Here is a 27578-nt window from a genome sequence, read left to right as displayed (position 1 = left end):
TCTACACCTCAAAGAAATAGAATTGTATTTGTGTCCAGTTGTAGTTACTGTTCAGTGTAAATTCATGAGAGTAGGGGCAGCCTAGACCGGGAGATAGGAGAAGGAAGACACAGCCCAGCGGGCAGGGACTGTGACCTCACTCTAGGTATCTGAGACTCAGTTATTTAAACTCCAAGTCGAGGAGACTCAGCCCTACCCGCTAACATCCCAAGTCATTACCCAGCTAGCTTCAGCACGAAGCCTACCAGGACTACGGAGAACTTATGAATTCAATAAACATTTATTGAACAGCTGTTTTTTTCTGGGTACAAAGTCACTTGGGACATGGCCCTTGGTCCCTGCCCCCTGGAGTCTTCCATCTTGGTATGATCAGTGCTGTGACAGAGGCAGGTCCAGGGCTGTGGGAGCAGGAGTGGGACCTTGACCCAGGTTTGGACACTGGGGCAGCTTCCTGGAGAAGGGACACTTAACTGGAGTCACAGTGTTTTCCAGGGTATGCGGATACATGGCAAGCAAAGGGAGAAGGACAGGGTGGCACAGGTGCAGTGGTGCCCAGGCTGTTTGTGCTGCACCCTGTGTGGCTTATCCTTAACTACAGAGTGGCATGCCTTGATTCCTCATGATTTTAACAAGTCATATCTCTCCAACTGTTTCTCAAGGCCATAGAGACTTTGTGCATATTTAGATTAGAGAGTAGGAAGAGGCAGAGTTTAAATAGTGCTTAAATAGTCCCTTGTCCAAGAGCTTTCTGCACAAAATGCCCTCTGTCACCATGCCTAAATTCTACCCTTGGCTCCCCACTCCTTCAGGTCTGACAGCCGCCACTGTGGAGCAACCAATGGAAATATAAGACCCTCCTGGGTAGATTCATGCTACAAATAGATTATTGGTGAGAAGAGAAAGAGCAGGAGGGGCACCAGGAGGGGAAAGAGGAGGGAGGATAAGGGGAGCAAAGGTGCACTTGGATTTTTGCAAATTTCTTGCTGCTCCTTTTCTTGTATCCTCCACTTTTCTAAACTCCAGACACACATTCAGTAAAGGCTGCTGAATACACTCAAGAAGAGGTGGAAACAATGTGTTTGAGGTAGGTCTGTAAGGCAATGTATTGGAAAGAGTGGGGAAACCCCGTCTCCTGCTGGGTGGCCCTGAGCAAACCCAGGGCTCTCTCTGGGCTTCTGTTTCTCCACTTGTCAAGTGTGCAGGTTGGGTTGGATTCTTCTCAGGGGATCTTGCAGTCTTGACTTCTGTGATCTCCAGTTTAGGAGTAGGAGGAGAGCAAAGTAGGAGGAGAGCCTGTTTCTGTGGCTGACAGGCTTGGGCTTTGTTTAATCTTTGTACACTGAAGCCAGGTCTGTGGAATCATGCAAAATAGCCCCAGAGGAAGATGTTGATGCCCAGCAAAAGGACAGCGTTGATGTTGCAGACATGTCTCCAGAGTGGCTCCTCCTCGATGCTTGTCAGCTTCTGTTCTAGTGCAGCCTTTTCTGCTGGGCTCAGGGCCTGCTCCGGTGCCCCGGAGAGCCCACAGAACCAGCCCCAGAACAACTTTCCCCAGGACCTGCATGGGGCTGGAGGGACAAAGCCAGAAAGAAAGAAGAGCAGGAGGGGGAAGGCAAAGAAGGTTGGAGAAAGGAAAGTGACAAGAGAGGAGGGGAGGGAGAGAGATGGTGAGAAACTGAAAGAAGATATGGGGCAGTGCACAGAAAACGGGGAGGGGTGAAGCCACTGACTTGGTACTTTCTGCAAACCACAGACTGGGTGCTGAGCTGGTACTCTAGATTAAGTTCTGACCTTGGCCACAGCACCCAAACAGTCATGTAGTAGAAGCGCTATTTTGTTGGAGAGGGGATGGTATATTAAGGCGGCGGGATAATGCAATTCATCTCAATTCACAGCACAAGTCCTGAATAAGGGCAGAAGGAAGGAGCATTATCTCACCCAGGAAGAAGGAAGCGTTTGAGCCAGAGATACTGCTACAGCCACAACTGCGAAGAGCACTGGGCTGCAAGCCAGAAACCTGGTTCCAGGGCCGGCTCTGCCATTGCTGACTGTGAGGCCATATGCAAATCACTCAGCTTCTCTAAGCTGCAGGTTCTTTCTGTCTCAGATGTATCAATGACATATGCCCCATTCTTCTCGAGGTTGTTCTGACTACCAAATGAGGATAGAAATTGGACAGCACTTTAAAAAGTCACCAGTGCTGGAGCAGTGGGAGAGGCTCTGGTGCATATGATATTCTAAATGTGCATGAGACCAAACCCATGGAGACACGGCTTCCTTGGGGTGAGAAAGGGGCCTGCTCTGAGGTTAAAAGGTAGCACAATTCACTAAAAACGAAATTCAAAAGAAGAATAAGGTAAATATTTTTAAGGGTTTTTTCTAAAAAAAAACACAGCAGATATTATATTAAAAATAAAATTAATACAAAAATCATTTCATTGAGATTGAAACAAATGCACTGGGAATGAATGCTTGATTATTTTAATGGGTTTAGAACGTGGTAGTTGGTGAGTTCAATAAAACCACAGAGTGTCAGAGATGCAAGAACCTTGGATGCCATCTGGTCTGGCATCCAAGGGTCTTGCATCTTCATCTGGTCTCCCCTGATTGCACAGGGGAGAAAAAAGTCTCAGGAAAGTGAAGAGACTTGTTTAAGGTCACATAGCAACAGAACTGCACTAACGATCATATGAATTCAGCATTTCATTTGTACTAGGCTTTATCATTTTCCCAGCTGGTCCAAACATTCTCTTTTGATTTCCTTGGCAACCTTCTGAGACAGAGGATACACAGAGCTTCATATGCAAATTCATATGCCCAGAGAGTCTCACTAAAGGAGTTACTAAGTGGTGTGCCATCACTCAATAAATTTATGTATAAAACCTGGGATGTACATATTCCTTTCAGATCTACACTGGTGTCCTTTAAATATATATACACACACATATATATATAATTTATATATATATATATATATATGTATATATATATATATATATATTTGAGACAGAGTCTACTCTGTTGCCCAGGCTGGAGTTCAGTGGCACGTTCATGGCTCACTGTAGCCTCAACCACCTGTGCTCAAGCAATTCTCCCATCTCAGCCTCCTGAGTAGCTATGACCACAGGCATGTACCACCAGGCCCTGGTCATTTTCTTATTTGTTGTAGAGACTGGATTTTGCCATGTTGCTCAGGCTGATTTTGACTCCTGAGCTCAAGCAATCCTCCTGCCTCGGCCTCCCAAAGTGCTGGGATAACACATATGAACCACTATGCCCGCCTCCTTTAAGTATTTTTAACTTTCCTTTTCAGGACTCAACGTTATACAGCCTGGCCCATGCCTTCCTGGAGTCCTTTTGGGAGGGGGAGCCTCTTCCCTGCTTGTTTCTCTGGGCAGAGAAGGAGCTTTAGTGTATGACAGCACCAGTCTTTCCCTGCCTTCCTCATGGTGGTGGTCTGTGAAGGGGAGTGGGTTTCTCTCCTTGCACTTCTCTGCTGACTTGGTGCCTTCTTTTTCGCTCTTGGGAGTAAGTCGTCCACAGGGAGCAGGCATTCCTCTCGGCTTCTCAAGGGACAACTCTGTCCCTTGGCATGAGGACCAGCCAGGTAGTAGGTCTATTTGTGTAACTCTGCATAAGTCTGTCTAGATCTGGGGTTCAGCTGTACTTCAGAAAGTACAGGCTGTCTCCTTCCTCTTTCTCTTTGGGAGTTTCCTTTGCAGCTTTTCCTCTTCTTCCTTCCTCCTTCTCTTGGCAGCTGCTTCACCTCCAAAGAGCTCATGCTCTCGGATTGCTTTCTTCGATAACAAGTTTTACAGGGGCCAGGACCCAGTCTTTGCAATGATGATGGGAGAGTAGTTTTGAGAACTCAACATCTGGTGCCTAGGCCACAAAGCTTGAAAAAAACGAGTTATATCTTGCAAAGCAAATACACACACACACACACACACACACACACACACACACACACACACTTGCAAAGCAAATGTATATGTATGAATTAACTGGGGCAACTGATAAAATTAGGGAGGGTGATGATGATCTTCCGTAGCATCTCCTGCAGTGAGCCTATGTGGTTTTAACCATGAAAGTTAGGAAGAAACTATATCCATCATTATGGATAGCTTTTTATAGTTGATTATTGGCTTTTAACTGCTGTAGCTTGGGAAGAAGCTCTGAGCCTTAGACCTTGGTGGGATTCTGGGGCTTATGATGTCATTAACCCTAGGAAGTGGCTATTTCTTTAGAATTAAGGCCTTAAGCAAAGGTGAAGGGCCTCAAGAAAAGTGGGAGCCTTCTCAGGTCTGGAGGAAAGCATAGGGCCCCTAAAACTTGGCAAAGGCATGAGAACTGTGTGCCATGGCATTGCCAACAACGCTGGTGCAGCAAGCGATGCTTTGCTAATCCTGTCAATGCTCTTAGCTCACTAGAGTTATTCAGAGTTTGACACACAAGAGGCTGGTATAAAACTAGAGCTATGTCCAATCCAGCAAGAGAAAGCAGCTGCTGAGGGAACCCTAACTCCATCCAGGCACTGAGACCTCTTAATAATTTTATTGTTTTATCACATGAGGATGCATATTATTTCTCTACCTGGACATTATAAACAATGACATAACATTGCATTTAAAAGCCCAATATTATTATGTTATTGACATTTTTATCCATTTTAGTGTAAACTCCACATCTTTGCACTACCTGTTTGCCTCCAATAGATTCTCACCTCCTTGGGGACAGAGATCACGTCTTATTCATCTTTGTATTGAGACCTTCTTTCACTGAGGCAGAAAATACATTTAAAACTTAAATTTGTTTGAATTTTTAATTCACGAGGCCAAGAGATTGATTTTGGACTTTAACTTGCAACTTCATTTAACTTTTTGGATTTTATTTATTCATTTTCCTGGGACGCTTCTTTTTCTTTTGCTTTTATTTTAGGTTTAGGGATACATGTGCAGGTTTGTTATATAGGCAAATTGCATGTCGTTGGGATTTGGCATATAGATTATTTTGTCACCCAGGGAGAACTTTATAGAGTTTAACATTTTCCTTGGGAATTTTATAATTGAAAAAGTCTTTTCATTCTATCATTAGAATATTTTGATATTGTTATTTCATTTCACTCTGGGAACGTTATAGCTGCATTGGATTTAACACAAGTACCTCAAATCATGTCTTAAAATATTTTTCAACTTTAGATATTGTGTGGCCTTAGAGTAGATTTGACTGAAACACAATGAAACTGATTTAACTGACATACTATTCTAACACATTCTAACACATGAACCTCCAGGGGCACACTTCATGTGGCCCATCAGCAGTTCAAGGAGATGCCCAGAGGTGGAGGGGGGTGTTTTGGAGGAACATCATGAAAACAGAGACAACTCTGTGGAGACGTGGCTGCTCTCATCCCACAAGGGACAACCACACTTCTGTATGACTATAGGCAGACTTGTTGGGTCCAGGGAGAAATCAATAAATAATAAGGAAATGAGGTGGTGGGGACACGGATGAGGGGGTTTCTTCGTCATGCCTCAGGTTTCCTCCCATGTAGAAGGAACACTGTGGGTGCAACGTTCTTTGATTTTTTCCCCTTGTACTCATTCAACCTAGCGGAGGTGAAGGGACTTCTGTGTTGGTATGTTTGGAAAGGATAAAGAGGACATGCTTGGCTCAGCCCTGCCCTTCTTTACACAGAGGACAGGACTGAGCCAAGCATGCCCTCCTTATTCTGTAACCCTGATCAGATCTGAAGTGACTGGATGGGTACCTCTGTTGAATAGGGAGGTTCAGTGTTAGGAAGTACATTTCTCCGTAGATAAAAACTAGCTCTTTCCACTTACACTCGATCAGCAATGAGGGCACTATTTTGGCTCCTATCTGCCTGACTCAGTTGTCTTATTTTTCAAATAGATCAATAGGCTTGTGGGAAGGGAGTTAGGGTGATATTTACTAGGCTCCCTCAGAGACCCCATCCCAAAGACCGCCCATCACATGGGTCTGTCGCCCCTGCTCCCTGTGATGAGTATCCCCCAACCTGCTGCAGCCTACCTTCAGGCTGCTCCTGGCCTGAGCTGGAGTTCTCCAGCACTCCCGCAGGGCACTCCCCAGCTGGCCTCTCGGATATCTCCGGCGTGCTCTTGTGGGCCTCCTTCTCCAGCTCAGAGAGGGGGCAGTTCCGAGTCCACCATGTCAGGCGTTTGAGCTGAAGGGAAGAAAGACATTGGAGTCAGTTTCCTTGGAGAGAAGCTAGGCTGTAGAAAAATAGGGCCCCATTTAAGGAAGGGCATCTGAGCAACAGCAGAGAGTACAATGAACAAGGCCAGGGCTGGGAGACAGGAGGCCTGGATCTTAGCCCTGACTTCTTTCTTCAAATATGAACACTCCCTGCTCCACACCAGGTGCTCTACACCAGGCTTGTGCCACGTACTGGAATACAGACCTGAAGCACACCTGGGCCCTGTTCTCACGGATTTTACAGATGGAGGGAAACAAGGCCGTACAGGGAGGCAGGCGCTTGAGAATAAGGCTGCACAGGTCAGGCTGAGGAGTTGTAGCTTAAAGAACAAAAACCCTGTAGGCAAATGGAGAGTCACTGCAGACTTTAAGCAAAACGTAGAGACTGTAAGTGCTGGAAAATTCAAAGATTTCTTGGAGTGAATTGAAAGGGGCTCAGCCTAGAGGATGTTGCAACAGTGAAGAAAAAATAATGGGTGTAAGGCTGGCTGCCTCGCCGGGAGCTCGGACATGCCCATTGCCCTCCCAGCTTGAAAATTTACATTATCAGAATATGTCAATCATCTAACTCCGCCTTGGAAATCCCCTCTGCACTCGGCACCTAACCCCACCCTTGGAAATCCCCTCTGCACTCAGCACTTAGCCTGCTCACTGGAAGTCCCACCTACCTACCAATAGCAGCTCCCCCCTTCCACATCCTGTTTCTCCAAATCCAATCCAAGACCTTCACTCCCTATAAAACCGCACTCCTGAGCGGAATCCGGTGCAACTTCCCTGGCCCCTCTCCGCAGGTCACAGACCATCACCCGGGAGCTGCATAAATTGGCATCTAATTTTCTGGTGCTGGCTTCCTTTTCCTCGTTTTTAACTCAGCGGTAAACCTTCAGAGACTAAACTTTACAATGGGCACCTGAGGAACTGGGTAAAGAAGGTGAAATCAGGACAGTGTGACTGGCTGAATGAGCCAGGTGAGGGACAGGGGAGAGGCTAACAAGGCTCTGGGGCCCCTGCCTTGGGTGACCAGACGTATTGTGGTGCCTAGTCCAGGAATAGAGGACACAGGACAAGGAGTGGGTATTAGTGCTGGTGAGAGAAGGAAGAGAGAGAAAGGGCAAGGGGAGAGAGAGACAGAGGAGAGAGAACATGTTCAATCAAATATGATGATGTGCTCCAGGAGTCTGCAGGCCCTCCAAGTGGAGTTGTCCGGGTGAGGAGAAGTAAACCTTACTTCCTTTGAGGGCCCTTGTGGTGTTCTCTCTTCTCTTTTATGGTGGCTCAGAAAACTAAATCACAGCAGTTCTTTGTCTCCTATCAGTGGTGTTGGACTCACCACTGCCTGAGCTCTGAGGCAGCTTTCTGTACATGTTGAGCTGGGTATCCCCTATCCCGCTCCTAGTTTCTTTCTTCCGCTGTGCTGGGCCCAAGCACACATCTCTCTGGGATCATGAGAGCCTGGGAAGCTTCCTTGCTTGTATTTCTTAACAAACCTTAATAATACTTTTTCTTTGTGTCACCGGTAGCATATGGACTGTGTCTCTTTACGTCACCAGGAAAGAGTTAGATTTTGGGGTTTGAGTCTTGGGAAAGGGGTTTTGGCTGCAGATAGATAATTGAGTGTCACCTTTATATAGAAAGTTGTTGAATTTATAGCCCACGAGTATTGTTGGCTGAGACAGGTTATAGGCCATAGATGGGTTCCTAAGGAACACCGATATTTCAGGGGCAGCAGAGAAGCCTGTGAAGAAGTCAAAAGAGTGATTGGAAGGGTAAGCAAAACAAACAAACAAAAGAAAACAAAACCGAGGGGAGAAATATTTCATGTAAGCAAACAGAAGAGAGGTCTTTGGGGTGCAGGACGTGGTCAGTAGTGTCCAGTTCTCTTGTGAATTCACTTAAGGTAAAGACAGGAACATGACCACTGATTTTAGCAACGGGGTGTTATCAGTGACTTCCGTGACAGCGATGTCAGCGGAACGTTGGGGACAACAGCCAGACAGCAGCGGGCTAAGAAGCAGACAAGAGGTGGGAAGTGGAGGCTGGGAAAGGAAACCATTCTTTGCAAAAGTCTGCTGTTGAAGGGAGGAGAGGGAGGCAGCAGGAACTAGAGGACAACAGGATTCAGAGAAGGATTTTACATTGGGAAAGACTTTGGAATGAAGGATGAGGACGCAGGCAATGGAGAAGAGGTTGAGGATGCAGCAGGAGGAGGAGCCCGTTTCTGGTGTGAGCCACTGGAGGTGTCAGCCTGGGAAGGCCCCGCTTATTTTGTAGAAATCAATGAAACCCATAAAGTCATCTTGCAAACTCTAAAGCACCGTCTGTCTAAAGAGTATTGTCCATGATGTCCACTCAGTGTTTCAGGGATTGACTTCCAGCATCAACTCTGTTATGGGCTGAATTGTGTCCTCCCAAAATTTCTGTGTCGAAGTCCTAACTGCCAGTACCTCAGGATGTGACTGTATTTGGAGATGGGGTCTTGAAAGACAATTAAGGTTAAATGAGGTCATCGGGATGGGCCCTAATCCATTATGACTTAAAAAGGAGCTTCAGTCACAGGCAGGCACAAGGGGAAGACCGTGTAAAGAAGAGGAGAATACAGGCTTTGACAAGCCACAGGGAGAGGCCTCAGAGAAAACCAGCACCGTAGACACCTTGATCTCAGACTGCTCGCTTCTGGAACTGTGAAACCACAAATTTCTGTTGCTGAAGTCACCCAATCTGTGGTCTTTTATTTCAGCAGCCCTAGCTCTAGGCTGTAAGGAAGAAAGGCCTCAGAAGACTGAGCATCAGTGCTCAAGGGCCGTTTCTTGTGAGAGGTGAGGATTTCAATGTGAGTTCTTTGTGTAGTAAGCTCTCTGTTTCTTTTCTCATATATTTGTTTCTGGGCCACTCAGAAATTCTCTATTCATTCTTCAAGGTCTAATTCAAAGTGTCCTCGTCTGTGTGCCCTCCCTGGGACCCCAGGAAGTGACTGCCTCTCCCTCTGTGCTCGGCCTCTCCCACTGAGCTTGGTCCTTCTGCACTTTCCCTTTGTATAGTGACAGCTTGTCAGCATCTGTTTCCCCTGAGGATAGTCTCTGGCAGGGACCCTTCATCTTTGTGAGCCCAGCACAGTGCCTAGCACATAGTAAGTACTCACTGAGTAATTTTTCAGTTGAATGAATTACTTTTCATTGGGGAAAGCCCAAGGAACTTTCCTTCCCAAGGACATCTGTGTGGCCACAAGGGAGACCATAACCCAACAGAGTAAAACTCAGTGGCGGAATTCCAGGCTATGGGAGAAGAAAGAGCATTTCTGGAGGGCCTCAGTATGAGCAAAACACTTGCCTGTTCCTCAGGGATGGGAGTTGTCCAGAGGCTGACAATGATGATGACGATGGCAGTGAGCCCGCAGAGGAGGAGTGCAAAGTACAGGTAGTGGAAGTCCTTCAGCACTGCTGGCCGCGGGTCCGCCTCCCCACAGGCTGGCGCTGGGTATGAGAACTCCAGGATCATGCGCAGAAGCCCCACTCCCAGGCCAAACAGGAGGCCCCAGAAGGCTCCCTGTGAGAGATGGCAGCATGGGCTGGGGTGAGATCCAGGTGGCAGACCCTAGGAAGGTAGAACTACTCTGCCCTCAACTCTCTCTCCCACTGGTTTATTGCCATGTTGGGCAAATCCGTCTCCTAATGGGAAAAAGAGCTCCCCATTAATACTGAGACTTTGTCTTGACTTAAAGGCACAGTGGCATAGGGGTTCTAGAGTCAGACAGACTAAGATTTGAATCCTGGCTCCATTGTGAAGTGACTGAGCCAATGACTCGGCCTTGCTGACTCAGAGGTTTCTCACTGGGGACAGTAACTAAAAAATCCGTAAAATTAAATCAGTACTAAGTTAATTATTAGATGGTAAATATTCAACTACGATGGAATAAGCTTTTGTAATAATCAGGGACTACCAGGATCTCCTTCCCAACCTTCAGTTACGATAAATCAGAAATCAGAATAGAGACTTTCCTTCTGTTGTTGTTTTTAAGAAAAGCTCTGGAACCTCTCATGTCTTTCTTCTTTGTAGTTCCATTTGGCTCTAACATGTACCTGTTCCCAGCAAGTAAGAGTACGGGTGATACTGATCCTGATTTCAAAAACTTTATAATGAGCAGAAGCACCCGGAGTTCAGCCAGGTCAGTGAGATGAGGCCTCTGCAGACAGTAGACACTTAACTTAGGTGCACCACCAAGGGAGGGGTTTCTATGGCCTCATTTTCAATGACCTTGAGCTCTCATGTTGTTTTTGTGTGGTGGAGTCCATGACATCCCTCTACTTCCCAAGGTACAGCCAGCCTGCATCTTCTAGGCTATCCTGGGGAGCAACCAAGTCTCTGGTCCTGGTAACCCGAGGTTCCTCCCAGATTCTGTCAGGTTTCAGTGTGTTACATGAATGATGCATGTGCAGGAACCCTTGCAAGGTCACACTTTGTCATCATCATTGTCATTGCTGTTATTTTGCTTACACATAAGACCTTATAGTGTTAGAGATGGAACAGGACCTGGAGATATTACAGTCTGTCTTGCACGCTCACTCACACTGTTCCTTGTGTCTGGATCATTCTTCCCCCTCCCATTAATCCTTCAGGTCTCAGCGCAGATGTGACTTCATCTGGGAAGTCTTCCTCGACCCCTCCTGGGAACCCCATAGGTTAGGTGTTTGTGCTCTTTAGTCTCCCACCAGTCAGCATGCTTCATTATTATTGCTTATTCAGTCATCTCTCTGCTGACCCAGCGATGGCATATCTATGTGAATCTTATAAACCATTGCATCCCTGGAGCTGCCATCATAAGACTAGTAAATGTTTTTTGAATGAATGGATGAATCTAGGTCGGATGCTGTGGTCAGGAAAATGAAAGCCTAGAGAGGAAGTGGGTTTTCCCAAGGTCACAGAGACATTCCCAAGGTGATTGAGAGACCAGATCTCCAGCCCCTCTTCTGTATGGGAGAGACAGGTGCACTGCACTCACGGGCTCTGTTACCCTCTTGCAGAAGATGGCCAGCAGGAAGAGCGCGGTGATGGGCGGGGCCAGGTAACTGGTGACAGCCTGGATGTAGTCGAAGAGCTGCCCACTGTTGGAGGTTTGGATGATGGGGATCCAGAGGATGCTGATGACAACCAGGAACACCACAAACACTCTGCGACAGAGAGCACAGGGCACTGAGGCACGCTCAGGTGGGCATGGTGGGGTGTGGGGTGAAGGTGATGCGAAGGAACCAGGAAGGGAGAAGGTAGGGGAATGCACGATCACTGGATCAGAGAAAGTTGGCAGCCAGAATCTCAAACACCAAGCAGCAGAAACTTCGACTTAAAATCTCAGAATCTGAAAATTTTGGAATTGAAGAAACTCATAATTCTAAAGCTTCCATGACATTTATATATTAGACACCTTCAAGGTCATGTCACCCACCTGTTGCTGTTTACGGAGGAATTCATACCTCCCACCCCACCCCCTACCCCAGTAAAAAAGGCCTCTGGTCTCTTCTTGGAATGTCTTTTCTCCCCTCTTCCATCCCAGCCTTGTGTAGGGCAGCTCTTTCCCAGGATGACTGCAGCCTCCAGGGAAGAGTCCCTCCTCCAGGCACTGATGCTCTCTCCCTTACTGTGGCATTGATCTTGGGAAAGAATCCCTCTTATTCACCTGACTCCTTCTTAACCAATGGTGGCTCAGACCTAAGTCTCCAAAGCATTCTGCACTTATGATTTTGCAGGTGTGTGAAGTTCATGAAAAACTTTTCTTCAGTGTGTTGGATGCAATAACATGTATGGCCAGTAGATAGAGCCCAAATTCCACTGATTGAAGAAATGGTAGCAAAACCAGTTCATGTGCGCAGAAATGGAATGCTTTCGTTGACGTGTCACTGCGTATGTGTCTTCTCCTCTCCTTTTCCTCCCATTTTGCCTCTCTCAGATTCCACTAGAGCATCAGCTGCCCAAGTAGCGTCCCTGCTGCTTATCTCCCTCGTCTTTGCCCAATCTGTCCTGTACTCAGATCCTGCAGTGATCAATACCCGTGTCTAGGGCTGGGGGAGCACAGTTGAGCAGGCAATCGGAATCCATTAGGCAGCCTTGGGCAGAAGGCATCCTGGTGGAAAGAACAGTGAGTGCAAAGGCAGGGAGGCATGAAAGAGCAAGATTCCTAAACTCAAGTACCTATCCACAAAGTGGGAGAACTTTAGTCCAGAAACCTAAGTTAGGGACCCTTCAACTATGAAGCAAAGATTTGAAAAAGGGCCCCTTCATCTTATATAAACTACAAATCTCCAGCCTATGAAAAAAAAAATTAGCTGCTACATTATGCTTTAGAAGCATACAACTATTACCCACAAGATAAAGTTCAAATTCCTTAGCTTGGCGTCCAAGGCTCTGTGTCATTTGGAGACGGCCCTCCTAAGAAAATCTCTATTGACACAAATGCCTTGCTTTGTTACCTATGTTTCCACCTATCTCAATAAACTGTAAGCACCCTGAGGGCAGGGCCATATAATCCAACTGTGGGCCCCCTGCATGTGGGATGTGATGCATAGTAGATGGGTAGAGTCAGTCTTGTGGATTAAATTAATAGCATTTCTTTTAACCAGGTGTAACTTCCAGAGTTGGTTGGGAATAGCTTGGGTGAGCTGCTTGCTAACTTTCCATGCATTTATACAGTTTATCTTTCATTCCCGAAGAGCTTTTTCATCTCTCAATAATCCTGTTGATCAATTCCAAGATAAAGTTACCAGGGAAGAGGTGTTTTTTCCTATTATTCTGAAAAAAGGAGTGGTCCAGGGTTGGGGAAGGACTTACCTGAAATCATGTGGAGAGCTGGAACTTGAACCCAGTGCTCTGACTGCCAGTCCAGGGCAGGGTCTGACCCAGCCAGCATCTGCTCAGGGTAACCCAGGGCAGGGGAGAGGGGAGAGGACACTCCGGAAGGAGGGAAGGAGGGTCCAGCTCACCTGCCCACCACCATCAGCTCCTGCTCTGTTGCCTTCCTGCGGAAGCGCTGCCACACATCAATGGCGAACAGGGTGCTGCTGCTGTTGAAGATGGAGGTGAGTGAGCTCATGAGGGCGGCCATGATCACGGCAATCATCAGGCCCCGCAGACCTGGGGAGAGACGAGGCTCATGGGAATGGAGGGCCTGTTAAGGCCAGCTCTACCAGGACCACAGAGGCTGCTGTAGTGTCCTGCAGAGTCAGGAGCTGGGGGTGAGGAGGAGGAAGGGAAGGTGTTGGATGAGGTGTCCATCCAGCACAGATAAGAAATCCGGCCAGGCACGGTGGTTCAAGCCTGTAATCCCAGCACTTTGGGAGGCCGAGGCGGGTGGATCACGAGGTCGAGAGATCGAGACCATCCTGGTCAACATGGTGAAACCCCGTCTTTACTAAAAATACAAAAAATTAGCTGGGCGTGGTGGCATGTGCCTGTAATCCCAGCTACTCAGGAGGCTGAGGCAGGAGAATTGCTTGAACCCAGGAGGCGGAGGTTGCGGTGAGCCGAGATCGCGCCATTGCACTCCAGCCTGGGTAACAAGAGTGCTCCGTCTCAAAAAAAAAAAAAAAGAAAAAAAGAAAAGAATAGAAAAAAGAAATCCTAGATCACAGAACTGGAGGCTGGGTTCTCTCCATCTCTGATGCCCAACCCCCTGCCCTGAGCCTCAGTTTCCTCATCTATCCTATTAAGGCATACAAGACTAGGTGATCTCTAAGGTTCTCTGAAGTTTTGACATCGCAGTCTGGGTTTCTCAGCTTGTAAACACTTGGTTAGTGGGTTGCTGCGGGGGGAGGAGAAAGGTGATTATTAATAATTGGGTGGATCTGTTTAGTGTTTCTGCACCTTCTTCATTGACATGATAGTGTTGGGCTAAAGCCCTGGACTGGGAGGTAGCAGCTTGGCGCTTGTTTTCCAGCTCTGCAAGTACCCAGCTGTATGTATGATCTTTGGACTAGTTCCTTACCATTTCTGGGCCTCTTTTTCTACCTGGACAAGGGAGGATGGGACCCAGTGATATCTGAAGTTTCCCTGACAGTGACCAAGCTTCTAGAGATATGACTGCTCACCCTTGGGGAGATGATCCTGGCCCTGGTCCCACCTCAGTCCTCTTTCCTTCCAAATCCATCCATTTAACCACCTTCCGCCGTCCCTCTGTCTCCCTGGAAGAGTCGCAAGTGCCTCAGACTCAAGTGCTCCAAACTCAGGTCCCATCTCCCTCTGGGGCCTTCTGTTCCCCTCTTTAGCTATTGTCTTTCCAGCCCTACAGCAGAACTCAGGGCTAGCTGAGACCCCTCCCTGCTTACCGCCAACCTGCCCCTCAGCGCAGCTCTGTCCTGTCTAGGCCTCCCACCATGGCCACTACTGCCTGGATTCACTCCTCCTCCTACCACAGGGAGGCAGTAACTCTACTCGTCTGCTGCCCTCCATAATCCCACCTCTGTTTGTATGTCTCCAATCTCAATATCTTTATAAACCCACAGCCTAAACACCAAGATCTGAGACCCTTCTTGGATTTCTCTGTCTTTATTATCCCTCAAATCAAATCCTGACAATTCAACCTCACATAAACATCTTTAAATCTCTTCTCTCCGTATCTGATACCACTGACTTGGTCCAACCCAATATCTCCACCAACCTGGACCACTGCAAACACCCCACGGACAATCTCCCTGCCTGCCCCCAAGCCTGCCTCATACAGACTCATGCATGCAGACTGGTCTTGCTAAAACACAAACCCAGTCATGCTCTCTCTGACCAAAACCCCCCGTTGTCCCAGGGCTCTGCTCCAGAACAAGGCTTGTCTGTGACATCTCTACCAGGAAGGTCGTCATTCCTCCTGGCTCCTGCATCCACACTGGGCTGCTTTCAGGTCAGACTTCATGACCTCTCTTCACCCTGGACCTTTGCACACACAGCTTCTCATCCCTAGAATGACATTTTCTATGCCCCTCCTGCCGTGTCTGCCTACAACTTAACTTGGGATGCAGCTCCATTTCCTTCCCCCTGGGAGACCTTCCCGACATCCCCCAGCTGGGTCAGGTGCCATCACAGGGCTCCCTTAGCTCACACGGGGTCAGCACGCTGGTCCCATTGGATTGTATCTCTGGCAAGTCCAGGCACGCTGGAGACAGCACGATGCCTGAGCAGGGGCCTGCCTTTTATCTCTGCATCTCCAGAACCTGCCCACAGAGCTGGTGTCTTACATACAAATGCTTATACAAATTGCGTGTGTTAGGATGAGGGTGCAGAGGTGAATAGTTTTCTTCCCTCTTTCCACCCATGTTAGTGCCATCCCTCCTGGGCAGTGGAGATGGGAGGAGGCTGGAGGTGGGAGTGCAGGGTGGGGTGGGGAGAAGAGACTCACCAACAGGCATGAGAGCCATGACCAGCTTGGGATAGGCGATGTTGGAACATCCCACTCGGGCCCCACAGATTCTTTGGCAGATATCAGGGTCCACGCAGCCCACCTCATCTGCGGAAGAAGTGATGGCAGTTAGAGTTGATGATCTTGTGACTTTTCAGGTTGGCCTAGTATTTGCCTTCTAAAACTACAGGGAAATGTTCACTGGAGACTCTAGCAGGGACCCATGTCTGTGAGGTGAAGGGGCAAATGGTGTCTGCGTCTTTGGTAAATTTCTTGCCCGTATACTTTCTACCTGATTCACATTTTTTCTTTTCTTTTTTTTTTTTTTTTTGAGACGGAGTTTCGCTCTTGTACCCAGGCTGGAGTGCAATGGCACAATCTCGGCTCACCGCAACCTCCATCTCCTGGGTTCAGGCAATTCTCCTGCCTCAGCCTGCTGAGTAGCTGGGATTACAGGCACATGCCACCATGCCCAGCTAATTTTTTGTATTTTTAGTAGAAACAGGGTTTCACCATGTTGACCAGGATGGTCTCGATCTCTTGACCTCGTGATTCACATTTTTTCTACTGAAATAATACGTTTGACCCACAAAGCCTAAACTGCTTTCTTTTGTTTTCTTTTCTGTTTTTTGAGATTGGGTCTTCAGCCCAGGCTGGAGTACAGCCGTGTGATCTGCAACCTCCGCCTCCCAGGTTCAAGCAATTCTCCCACTTCAGCCTCTTGAATAGCTGGGATTATAGGTGTGCACCACCATGCCCGGCTAATTTTTAGTAGAGACAAGGTTTCACCATGTTGGTCAGGTGGGTCTCAAACTCCTGACCTCATGATCTACCTCCCAAAGTGCTGGGATTTCAGGCGTGAGTCACCGCACCCAGCCTTCATTGCCTCCCCTCCCCTTCCCTCCCTTCCCTTCCCTCTTTCTTCTTTTTCTTTTCTTTTAATTCTTTTCTTTCTTTTTTGACAGGGTTTCTCTTGCTCTGTCTCCCAAATTGAAATGCAGTGGGGCAATTATATCTCACTGCAGCCTCAACGTCCTGGACTCAGGATGCTCAGCCTCCCAAGTAGCTGGGTCTATGGGTGCATGCCACCATGTCTGGCTATGTGTTCTTAAGAGACAAACCTTGCCGATCCCTGCTCTGGTCTAACATTTCCCAGGGCCACATTCCCATTCTCCAGACACTCTTTGAAAGCCTCGAATCCCAACACCCAGAGAGCAAGACTCACTCTTACCTGGGAACAGGGCCCGGCTGATCATGCCAGGCATGACAATGAAGAACATGGGGAGGATCTTCAGGTAGCCCCCCAGCACGGAGCCTCCCTTGGCATGGGACAGACTCTTGGCCGAGAGAGACCGCTGCACAATGACCTGAAAGGGCAGCAATGAGGAGGAGTCCAGCTAAAGTCGAGGAGGACCTTACTCAGCCACAGGTGAGCCCTGACACTGGGCACTGACTGTGTCTCTACCCAGTGCAGTCCCAGTCCCAGAATGAGGTCCAACCCTCTATGCATCCAGGCACTGGGTTTCTCTGCAGGAAGCCGCCCCACCTCCAGGCAGGCTAGGCCAAGCCTGCCTGGGGGATTACCTGATCTGTGCACCAACACCAGGTGGCCAGCACTGTGAGCCCAAAAATGAGGCCTGGCCAAGGGATGTCCCCGCTCACAGGGTCCCGCAGCATGTGGAAGGCATCGGGCCGTGGGAGGTGACAGGTGGTGTTGGGGACTGTGACATTAGGGATGGCCTGCCTGTACCGCTGCTCCAGGCCTGGGTACCAGCCCACATCCTGAAAGCCTGTGAGGAGACAGTGAGTAAAGCAGCCCTGAGATCCTACTGAGCCTGTCACTCAGCACACCCAGGCCCCAGCTTCATGTGGGCCCTCAGATTGGAACTGGTATGGGGACTGCGGGTGAAGAGGAAGATGGGGCTTGGGCTCAAGACCCCTGGTTTGAAGTAGCAAGAACCTTGCTCTTTGAGAACCCCAGCCTGGAGAGAAGATATGGCTCACATAGATCTATGTACCAGAAAGTTCCAATCAAGCTGTGGAGGTGACAGAGACAGGAAAGAGAGGAATTTAAGGATGAGGATGGGGTGTGTTTAGGTTTCGTTCTTACCCAGAAACATGAGGACCAGGGCTCCCCCCACCATGATCACCGTCTGCAGGGCATCTGTGTAGATCACGGCCGTGAGGCCCCCTGGAGACTCAAGGAGAGGGCTCATCAGTCAGCACCATTGCGGGTCCTCTCTGGCTGCCTGCCCTGTGCATGGCCACACTGGGGAGACCAGAGAAGACACAGAGCCCTCTTAGCGGCGGACTCTGGCCACCTGCCTTTCTCCACACCTAGTGCTCCCCTCTGTCCCTCCCTGGCAGGATGCCGACTGGTCACAGTCAAAGGTGCTGGGGTCCCTTCTGTCCTGACAGCAGCTGACTGTGGCCATCACACCACAGCTCTGCGTTATTATCTAATATCCCAAGTCCATTCCTTGGCTTCTAGTTCTGCCAGTAACACTCCCTGCTCCCTCCTCCCAGTGCTCATCTAAATGCCCCGTCTCTGGAGTCCAACTTAACCCTAAGTAAGGCAGTCCTGTGCTGGCCTTCCAAAGTGCCCAGCCCTATGCGAGGAGATTTTGAGGAAACGGGAGGAGGTGGGTTGTGGTCTCTGCCTGGGGCAGCTTGCAGTGACTCTGGCTTGGGTCATGGTCCCCCTCTGGACCCCACTCCCTGGGCAGTCAGTCTTTTTTGGTATTTCTTAGTGTCTCTCCATCCCTGTCTCTGCTTGATTCTGTTCCTCCTCCCATGCCTGCCTTTTTCACCTCACCGTCTGCATCCATGTGTCTTTCATTCTGTCCCCGTGTTCTCTGCTGCGTCTCTGTCTCAGCTTCTCTTTGCCTGTGCCTCTCCTGTTTCTCCTTCTCTGTCAGCATCAGTTTGCTGTCTCTCTGCCCCTCTCTCTGGTTGTCCCTCCTTCAGTCTTTCTCCTGGGTCTCTGCCAGTCAAAACTTCCCTCTTGCCCTCTTACTGTCTCAGTCTCTGCAGCCCAGCATGACCTTCCCTCCGCCTACCTGTGATGGTATAGACGGCTGTCACCACCAGCAAGATCCCTGTGGAGAGGTACAGGTTCCAGCCCAAAGCCATCTGGATGAAGAGGGCTCCAGAGAAGATGTCAGTCTGAGGAGAGTCAGGAAAGAGGTCAGGCTACCCGAGGTCTTCAGAGTGGCTGCGTGGACATGTCACCTGCCTGCCCAGCAATGCCAGAGGCCCTCAGCCCTCATCACATGATGAAAATAAGCTTTAAGTACTGCGCTAAGGAGTGTGAGCTTTATCTTGCAGACATTGAGGTGCCATGGAGACTTTAAAGCAGGAAAGTACTGTATAAAGTGTCGAAACTGAGAGAAATTTAGTTGCGTGGCTGGTCTGCTAGACTTGAAGGGAGTGGTGGGGAATGAAGGGGAAGACTGAGAAAGTGAAGGAAGGAGCTGGGCTGGAGAAGAAGAGGCCATTAAGGAGAAGAGAGGAAGAACCAGAGAGCTGCTGGCCTCTCCCTGGCAGAGCAGAGCCTACCTGGCTCCTGGATGGCCCATGGCTGACCGATGTGGCAGGAGCCCTGGTGCAGATAAACATGAGTCCTGCGTCATCTACATACTTGGGTTTATTAGCAGACATGGGCGCATAGCCTGTGCCTAAGCTGACTTAGGGTCATTCTCAAACATTGGTGGAACGAGGGCCTTAAAGTGTTTTTCAGCCCTAGACCTGGCAATGAAGTGATTCAGTTCCCTTTAGTGTTTGCTTGTGGATTCACATCCACGATTGTTTTGTGAACCTATAACAGGCTCTGAAACATAACAGAGTGGAAGGAGACCTGGCCTGGGTCACGGAACCCAGACTTCAGCTTCAGTGCTAGAGCTAGCCCTCTGTGTGGACTTGGGCAAGTCATTTGACCTGTCTAGGTGATTTCCTGAGTTTAGGTCACTAGAGGAGGATTAAAGACCTGTCTGTCTCTAACCATCTAGGCAATTAATGCACAGTTGATGAATGAATAATCAATGAAAGGAAAAATAAGTGAATAAACTCTGGATTGTGAATTCTTTGAGTGTAGGGACTGTCATTCACTCCAAAAGTATTTATCATTCATCCTTGACTACCCCAGTGCTGAGGGGGAGCTCGCGGTAAAGGTTTACGGATCCTGCCTGCCTTTCTTCCAACTGTCATTGTCAGCTTCCCCTCAGCAAGACACTCATGATGATGCACTCAGCACCTCCCTAATCAGCATTTCCGGACACAATGGCCAGATTTCAGTGACACCCACCGAGATCTTGGTGAAGATGTAGAGGATGAGAGACAGGACAGACATGTACACCTGGATCCTCTGGCCCCCAAATCGCTTCTTCAGGTACTGGGGCATTGTGACCACACCCGCTGCGATGTACACAGGGACGAAGACCCAGCCGAGGGCCAGGAGCAGCCAGGTTGCCTGGGAGAGGGGAGGAGAAAAAGGTATCCAGGTCCTGGATGCAGACAGAGGGTCGGCTTCCCACCCAGAGGCAGCCCTGTGCTGTGGGAGGCCCCTAAGCAGAGAAATAAGGGGTCTGGGACCTGACACCAGTCCTTCTGTGTGACCTTGGATGGATCCCTCTGTCTCCTCCAGACCTTGATTTCCTCATCTGTAAAATGGGTTATTGATTCACCATGCAGCCTGCCAGGAATCTCTAAGGATCCTCTCAGCACTAATGCCAGAGATGGAGGTGGATTAGACCTTCATTATTCTGGAGAAACCAGGCCAGCTTTCTTACATTCCACTCGAAGCCACCCACAGCAAGGCCTCCAGCAGCTCCTGTCCCAGCCAGGCCGATGAACAAGCCACTGCCCACATTGCTGGACATCAGAGATGCTCCAATCTGCAAGGCACAGTTGGGTCAAGGGTCAGGAGTCAGGAGTGATCTGAATTAATCTGGAGTGAGGACCATGAGTGGTGAGGGGGCACGGAGCTGATGTTTATTGGGCACCCACTGTATGCCAGGCACTGCATTTATAAATACATTTAATTCCACAGCTATCCACGGGGAAGGGTATGAGTTTTTCCAGGTTACAGAGGAAGGAACTAATGTTAGGAAATTCGCTGGCTCCAGGTCACCCAGTGAGTAAATGGTGAAATGGGGAAAAAGGGCAAATGGGAAAGAAGCCTGGCAAGTGGAGAGTGCGGACCTCTGCACTGAGGCCGTGGGTCTGAGGGCCTCCAAGAGAAAGAAGCTGAAAAAGATAGGGAAGCCCCATAGGAAGGAAGGAAAGGCCCTCCTGCCACCCCAGCGCAAGCCTGGCAGAGGGAGGAGCCCAGGGGCTGAGCACAGGCCAGGCTGGCCTCTGAGCTGTTGGTTCTCCTCCAGGAAGGCAGCCAAGCACTTGGAGGCAGCAGAGACAGGAGGATAATGGGCATGATCAGGGCAGTCAGCGCCTGCGTAGCATCTCCAGGAACCAGCTGGTGTTCTGAGTATGGGGACTCATTTAACCCCTGCCACAACCCTTGGTGCTACTTTTATCCCCATCTTGCCCATGAGTGAACTGAAGCACAGATAGGTAACTTGCCCAGGTCTCAGAACGAGTAAGTGGTCAAATGAGGATTCAATCCCTGGCTGTCTGGCTCCAGTAACAAACACGGCACAGATGGTGCTTGGCATGTAATGAGCACGTGGTCAGTGCTACCTCTTGTTATTAGATGGGATCCCTGACTGGGAGGGGAGAAGTGGGAGAGGGGCTCCGGAGTCTGGGAGGAGGACTAAGGAGACCTCGGGGGGAGCGCTGGGGGCAGGTGGGGGTGGAGCCATGTTCCTTTCTACACCCTATGTCACCCCAATAAAATCACTTCCTCTATCAACACCTCAGCTCTTCACCTATACTATGTAGGACTCACTTCCACCCAACGTCCTGTTCTTCCGGAGGTGCCGTGAAAGTGAGAGGAAAGGAAAAGCACTGAGAAATTCAGACAAAGGCAGTAAGCCGTGTAAAGGCACGGAATGAGCAACAGGTCTGATGTTGCTGAGGCCCTGGTGCCAGCGCCTCTGACATGTGCACATGCACACTTACATGCGCGCACACACACAGGCACAGGACACACACACAGTCACACATCCACACTTACACGTGCACGCACACACAGGCACAGGACACAGTCACACATACTCACATGTGCATCCACACAGGCACAGGACACGGTCACACATGCACACTCACATGTGTGCACACACACAGACATGGGATACAGTCACACATGCACACTCCCATGTGCACACACACGCACAGGACACACACGTACACTCACATGTGCGCACACACAGGTACAGGACACACACAGTTATGCATGCACACTCGTGCACACACAGGCACAGGACACACATGCACACTCACATGTGCACGACACACACAGGCACAGGACACACTCACACATGCATACTCACATGTGCATGCACACCCACACCCACAGGCACAGGACACACACACTGTCACATGCAGACTCACATGTGCACACACACAGGCACAGGACACTGTCACACATGCACACTCACATGTGCATACACAGGCACAGGACACACGCACACTCATGTGTGCACACACACGCACAGGGCACACACTGTCACACATGCACACACGTGCACACAAACAGGCACAGGACACACTCACACATGCACACACATGTGCATGCACACACATGTGCATGCACACACATGTGCATGCACACATACAGGCACAGGGCACACACATGCATACTCACATGTGCATGCACACACAGGCACAGGACACACACACATGCACACTCACATGTGCACACACAGGCACAGGACACACACATGCACACTCACATGTGTGCACACACACAGGCACCGGGCACACACACCGTCGCACATGCACACTCACATGTGCACACACACAGGCACAGTACACACTGTCACACATGCACACTCACATGTGCATACACACAGGCACAAGATACACACTCATGCACACACTCATGCACTCACACACTTGCACAGTCACACACACACACCCACATGTACATGTTCTCATATGCTCTCACACAGGTATTAACACACATGTGCACATACACTCACAAAGCACACACACAAGCACACTCATGCACACACACAGTGCCCACATTCACACATGCATACACACTCACACATGGAAACAAATTCACACAGGCACTCACACGCACACTCACTCCTCCTCTCAGGTGGCCCTGGGGTGCTGGGGAGGCTTGGCTGGACCACGCAGCCAGAGTGGAGAACACCGGGCCCCCTGCTTCAGAGGAAGAAGCCTCCTCCAGGCAGTTCTTGGAGCAGTGAGGCACCTCCACCCCCACCCAGGGTTTTTAACTTAACTTTCCTGCTCCTACCCAGGACAGATCAACAAGATCAGCGGGGGAAGCACGGGGAGGACCATGCGGGCCTCTCTGGAACACAAAGGGCTGCTGCATCTTGTGCTCTTCATGGGGCACAGACTCGGGACAGGGCAGACACCCAGACATACACTCCAGCAGTGCTGGTGGGATTCAGCTTTCCACACCCAGAGCTGGTTCTCACCCTGGCCTCAGGCTGGACCCAGCTCTCAGGTGCAGGAGGCACAGCTCACAGCCGGCCCACCAGAGGATAGGCAGCACATCCTCTCTTTCCCACTGCGTGTCTGCTCTGTGTTTGGGGCACAGTGGGAACCTAGAAGTGCCTGCCAAGGCCTCCCTCTTGTTCAGAGGCCTCGGGTTCCTCAGGCTAATCATTGGGCAAGAGCTCGGCTCTCTGCGGGTTGCCGAGGCAGTCAGCAGGGCCCCTGGGCTGCTCCTGAAGTGATCAGAGCAACCTGCTCTGTCCTGCTTTTTCTGTCCTCGCTTCCCTCGTTTCCAGAGTTGCGATTTGGGAGACATTGGCTGAAATGAACCATTGAGAAGAGTTTTTCCTTTTTCCTGATGAGAAGGTGGCTCGTAGTGAGTGCCAGTGACCCCACCACTGTTCCTGGGCTGCCAGGCCCCAGCTCCCCGCCATCCCTGGGATTCGGTCACGGTGGACAGACAAGAGCTGCCTGCCCCTACTTCTTCCTGTCCCAGATACCTAAACCTTCCAGAGAGCCCTGGAGGCCTCCTGGGTTTCTGCTGCTCTTTAACGAGTCTGTGACCAGTACAGAGTGGGGAAGGTGGTGAGAATGAGAAGGGTGCGGAAAGGCATGAAGACGGCTGGGGCTGTGAGTGTGCATGAGTGTGTGAGTCTGAGTGTGTGCGTGTAAGTGTGTAAATGAGCATATGTGTGTCTGTGATTGTGACAGTTCATATGAGAAAGAGAGTGTGTGAGTGCGTGAGAGAAGGTGTCAGTGTGAGGCTGGGAGTGTCTTTGTGTGCATGAGTTTGCAAGTATATATGAGTATGGTCGTGGATGAATGTGTGTGTGTGCCTTTGCATGTGGGTGTGAGAGTGTGGTGCATGAGTGTGTGTGAGTGTGTGAGAGTATGGAAGTGTGCATGCACACATGTTATATGTGTGAGTTTTAAATGCCTGGGTGTGTATACTGCTTCAGCTACCACTGGGGCTGATGGTTCTACTGACAATTTTTGAGACAGGGGTTTCCTCCCTTCTTCCTATTCCCGGAAGAGAAAGTTAAATTTGAGGACCAATAGAACTGTGGTGTGGCTTGATGGGAGAAATTGTGGCTCACAAAGGTTTGGAGATGGATTCCTTGAGGTTGTTGGGGATTTTACCTCTGTGACTCCCCTCACTTAACTGCTCTTCAGTATTAAGCTTATCTGATACGTTCTCCCCAAAATCCCTCCTAAGCTGGCTGCACTGTCTGGTGGCCAGGGGCTTCCTCCAAGCTCTGGCCAGTGCCCCCTGCTTCCCTCTGGCTCAGCAGTGCACATGATGTTTATGAGTCTATCAGCTCCACTCAGATCTGAGCTTCTCTAGCATAGGGACATTCCAGATTCATCACTGCAAGTCAAGTGCCAGATGTAGGGCCACGCCTAGGAGGGCCAGGGGATGTTTGTCCAACGTGTGTCCTAGCAAAGCCACTCAGGTTGCAGGGTGGGTTTGGGCAGGAGAGAAGGGGCCTGGAGTTAGGAAAAAATGGGGAGGTCTTTGCCATGGTCCAGGTGTGAGAAGATGGGACAAGGGCTTGGATGGTGGAAAGGAGGAGAGTTGGGAGCCTCTGTGCTAGGGGTGGTTGAAAAGGGTCAACTCACTGGCCACCAGCTCATGGACCTCCCGGCCAGGAAATAGCCACCAATGGTCCCTCGGCTTGCACGGATGGACGACTGGAAAAGAAATAGATGAGATGAAGATTTCTCAAGTTTCTCTCCAACCTCTGCCCTGCCCTCACCCCGCAGATTCCCTGCCCCTTGGTGAAGGAGCTGTGGAGACAGAGGGTGGAAACTGAAGCAGAAGAGAGCTGCCTGAGGCTGGTTTCACAGTTTCTAAGCTATGTGTCTTGCGAGAGTCACTTCCTCTGTGAGCCTCGTCATTCATCTCCAGGGCCAGCGCAAAGAGCAAAGGAGGTAAGGGATGTTATGTGTGAGAGGTCATTGTGCACTCTTATCCCCTTATGCTTCCCTCCCGAAAGTGCGCTTTTGGAGGGTGATTTAGTGTCTCCTCCTTAGGTGTGTCGAGCTCACCTTTTCTCTGAACTGACTCCCTCCCTACTCCCAGCCGGGCTCCCACACTGGAGGCAGGAGGACAGAAAGGGCTACAGTTTGACTGTGAGACTTTGAGCCCTGAACGGAGTTGCGGGCACTGTTTTGGGATTTCCCTTGACCTGGTCTGAGGTCAGACCATGCCACTGAGTCCCATCCAGGACCTCCCTGTCTTGCATCAGTAGGTGGTCAGTTAGTAGCCTGTTGGAATGTTCTCTGGAGACAAGGGGTGAGGGGAGGACAGTGGGTAGCGAAGGATAAACTGGAAGCAGCTATTCAGATGCAAAAGCCAATAGTTCTCTGACTTTCCCTAAGGGAAGGTAATCAGTCACCAGGGAGTGATAAACGTGTGTGGGGCCTTGTGCTTGTTAAGTTTTTGCTTGTATTGCCCTTGTCACCTCTGATCCTCTTAGAGGCCATATGAGAAAAACAGATTCATTTTACAGAGGAGAAAACGGAGGCCCAACATGGAAAGCAATTTGTCCAAAGTCACCAAGCAGCTGGTGGTTTTCTCAGCTGGCCAGGAGCCAGCGATCATCTGTCAGCCCGATTCTTCCTCACACCAGCACTAGGAGGCCGGGACTGTTCACTCCCCTTTACAAATGAGGAAACTGAGGCCCAGAAGAGGGTTTCTGACCTGGCCACAGCCTAGGAAGTGACCAGCTGGGACTTGAATCATGGCAGAGTCTAAAGGTGCTCGCACTGCTGCAGAACGCCGTGGTGATAACAGCAGCCATTTATTGCCTGCCAATCGGGCACCAGGCAGCGTGCCAGGTGCTGCTGTGTGTCCTGTTGTTGAGTGATCACAGCTTAGTTCTTACTCTCATTGTCTGCCTGAGAAAGTTGAGGCTCAGAGAGGCCTCCTATGTGGTTCCCAGGGCCATGAGGCTCTCATTGTTGCAGCTGGGACCTGAACTCAGGTTTCCCTGACTCCAAAGCTTGGCCCCTGCCTATAGCATTGAGGCTCCTGGGAACAAAGGAGAACAGAGGGACCTTGAAATCAGCCTGGCATGTTTCACTGAGAGCACATGAGCCCTTCTTAAGAAATCACCTTAGCCAAGATGCTAACAAATGCAGAACTGAGGTAGGGCCAGGGGTCAAGAGTTCTCAGAGTTGGGGGTCTTGGGGTGGGGCAGAAGGAAGGAGTAAGCCTCAGGGCAACCAGGGATGGTTGTGGCCAAAGACAGCAGGTGCACAGAGAGGAGTCAGGAATCAGGGGCCTGGTCTGCCTCTGGCTGTCTGTCTGTGTGACCTCAGCCCAGTGACATCCTTCTCTGTCCTTCTAAACAGATCAGGAAGCTGATTCCTGAAAGCCCTTCCATTTCAGCCCCATGGTTCCATGATCTGCTTCCTTCTGCCTAGCCCTGCCCTAGCTCCACGGCCCCACCCAAGCTGAGAGACTGCTTCTACCTCCCCTGCCAGCTCCAGCGTCAGGGCCTACTTACCCAGATCCCCACGGCAATGACGAAGACGAAGTAGATGACCACCACGATGATGTCATAGGTGTGCAGACCAACTCTGGGATCCAGTGCTGAGTGTGGAGCTGTCTCAGTCCTGACCCCATTCCCTAAAGCTCCAGGCCCCATTGCTGCCAGCTCCTTGCTCATCTGTTAGTGTTAGTCACCAGTGAGCTGGACTTTGAGGTGATCCTGGCTTCACTCCTTTCTTTTAATGATTAAACTGCCCCAAGAACCATTAGTTGGTGAGAAAACTCAGCCTGCTGGCACATACAGTCCTGCCTCCTTTTTTCCCAACTGCCATCCCCAGCCCCTGCAGGACTCTTTCCTTCCCCTTCCCTGCTGCCACTATGTGCACACACATACATGCATGTGTACACACGTGCACATGCATACCAATCTCCCTACCCCCAGAGGAGCTGAAGGAGAGACAGGAAGAGGAGGAGGAGAAGGAGGAGAAAAGGAGCAAAATATTGGAACACCAGAGCTGGGAAGGTCTTCAGAAATCAAAGTGTTCAAACTCCGGTGTGGTGGGGAAAACAAGACCCAGTGAGGTAAAAATGGAGCTGGGACTAGAGTCCAATTTTCTTAATAGTTCAATACAATTCTCTTTTACCTAGTGGGAGGGAAACAAAGGGAAGAAGGAGAGGAGTCTACTATTACCCTAGCAAAGCAGCCACCGCCTCATGCACTCCCACTCCAACCCACCGAGATGTTGGGTTCTCCTTCGATACAGTGTAGGAAACTGAGGCTTGGGAAGAGACCATGGTTTATTCCAAGGAACTAAGCAGGGCCATCTCCAAAAAGGCAGAGCCAGAATCCACACTTTCTGATGCCTGACCCATTCTGTACTGTGACAG

The 27578-nt window shown here is 49.9% G+C and overlaps 1 protein-coding gene across 3 annotated transcripts; it reads right to left on the bottom strand.

Moving 5' to 3' along the window:
• Positions 1-261: 261 nt before the first annotated feature.
• SLC5A9 (solute carrier family 5 member 9) lies at positions 262-26991 on the bottom strand. Of its 3 annotated transcripts, XM_074380782.1 has the most exons (15): positions 26707-26991; positions 24815-24886; positions 20395-20499; positions 20198-20265; positions 19911-20109; positions 18667-18772; positions 17718-17798; positions 17192-17397; positions 16839-16974; positions 15608-15715; positions 13206-13356; positions 11234-11402; positions 9565-9780; positions 6052-6205; positions 262-1568 (listed from the first exon to the last, which is right to left on the bottom strand). In XM_074380782.1, the coding sequence occupies exons 1-15, from the start codon at positions 26866-26868 to the stop codon at positions 1360-1362; spliced, it is 2142 nt and encodes a 713-aa protein (XP_074236883.1). In that variant the 5' UTR covers positions 26869-26991; the 3' UTR covers positions 262-1359. The 3 variants fall into 3 exon arrangements, with proteins under 3 accessions (XP_074236883.1, XP_003921633.2, XP_074236882.1); XM_003921584.3 differs by lacking the exon at positions 20198-20265 and having other exon boundaries at positions 19911-20075; XM_074380781.1 differs by lacking the exon at positions 20198-20265 and having other exon boundaries at positions 11246-11402; positions 19911-20075.
• Between the last annotated feature and the right edge of the window lie 587 nt (positions 26992-27578).

Source organism: Saimiri boliviensis, chromosome 11 (assembly GCF_048565385.1).
Source record: "Saimiri boliviensis isolate mSaiBol1 chromosome 11, mSaiBol1.pri, whole genome shotgun sequence".
Classification (NCBI taxonomy): domain Eukaryota; kingdom Metazoa; phylum Chordata; class Mammalia; order Primates; family Cebidae; genus Saimiri; species Saimiri boliviensis.
The sequence above is the reverse complement of the archived record's forward strand: the minus strand, read 5'-3'. Positions and strand labels throughout refer to the sequence as shown.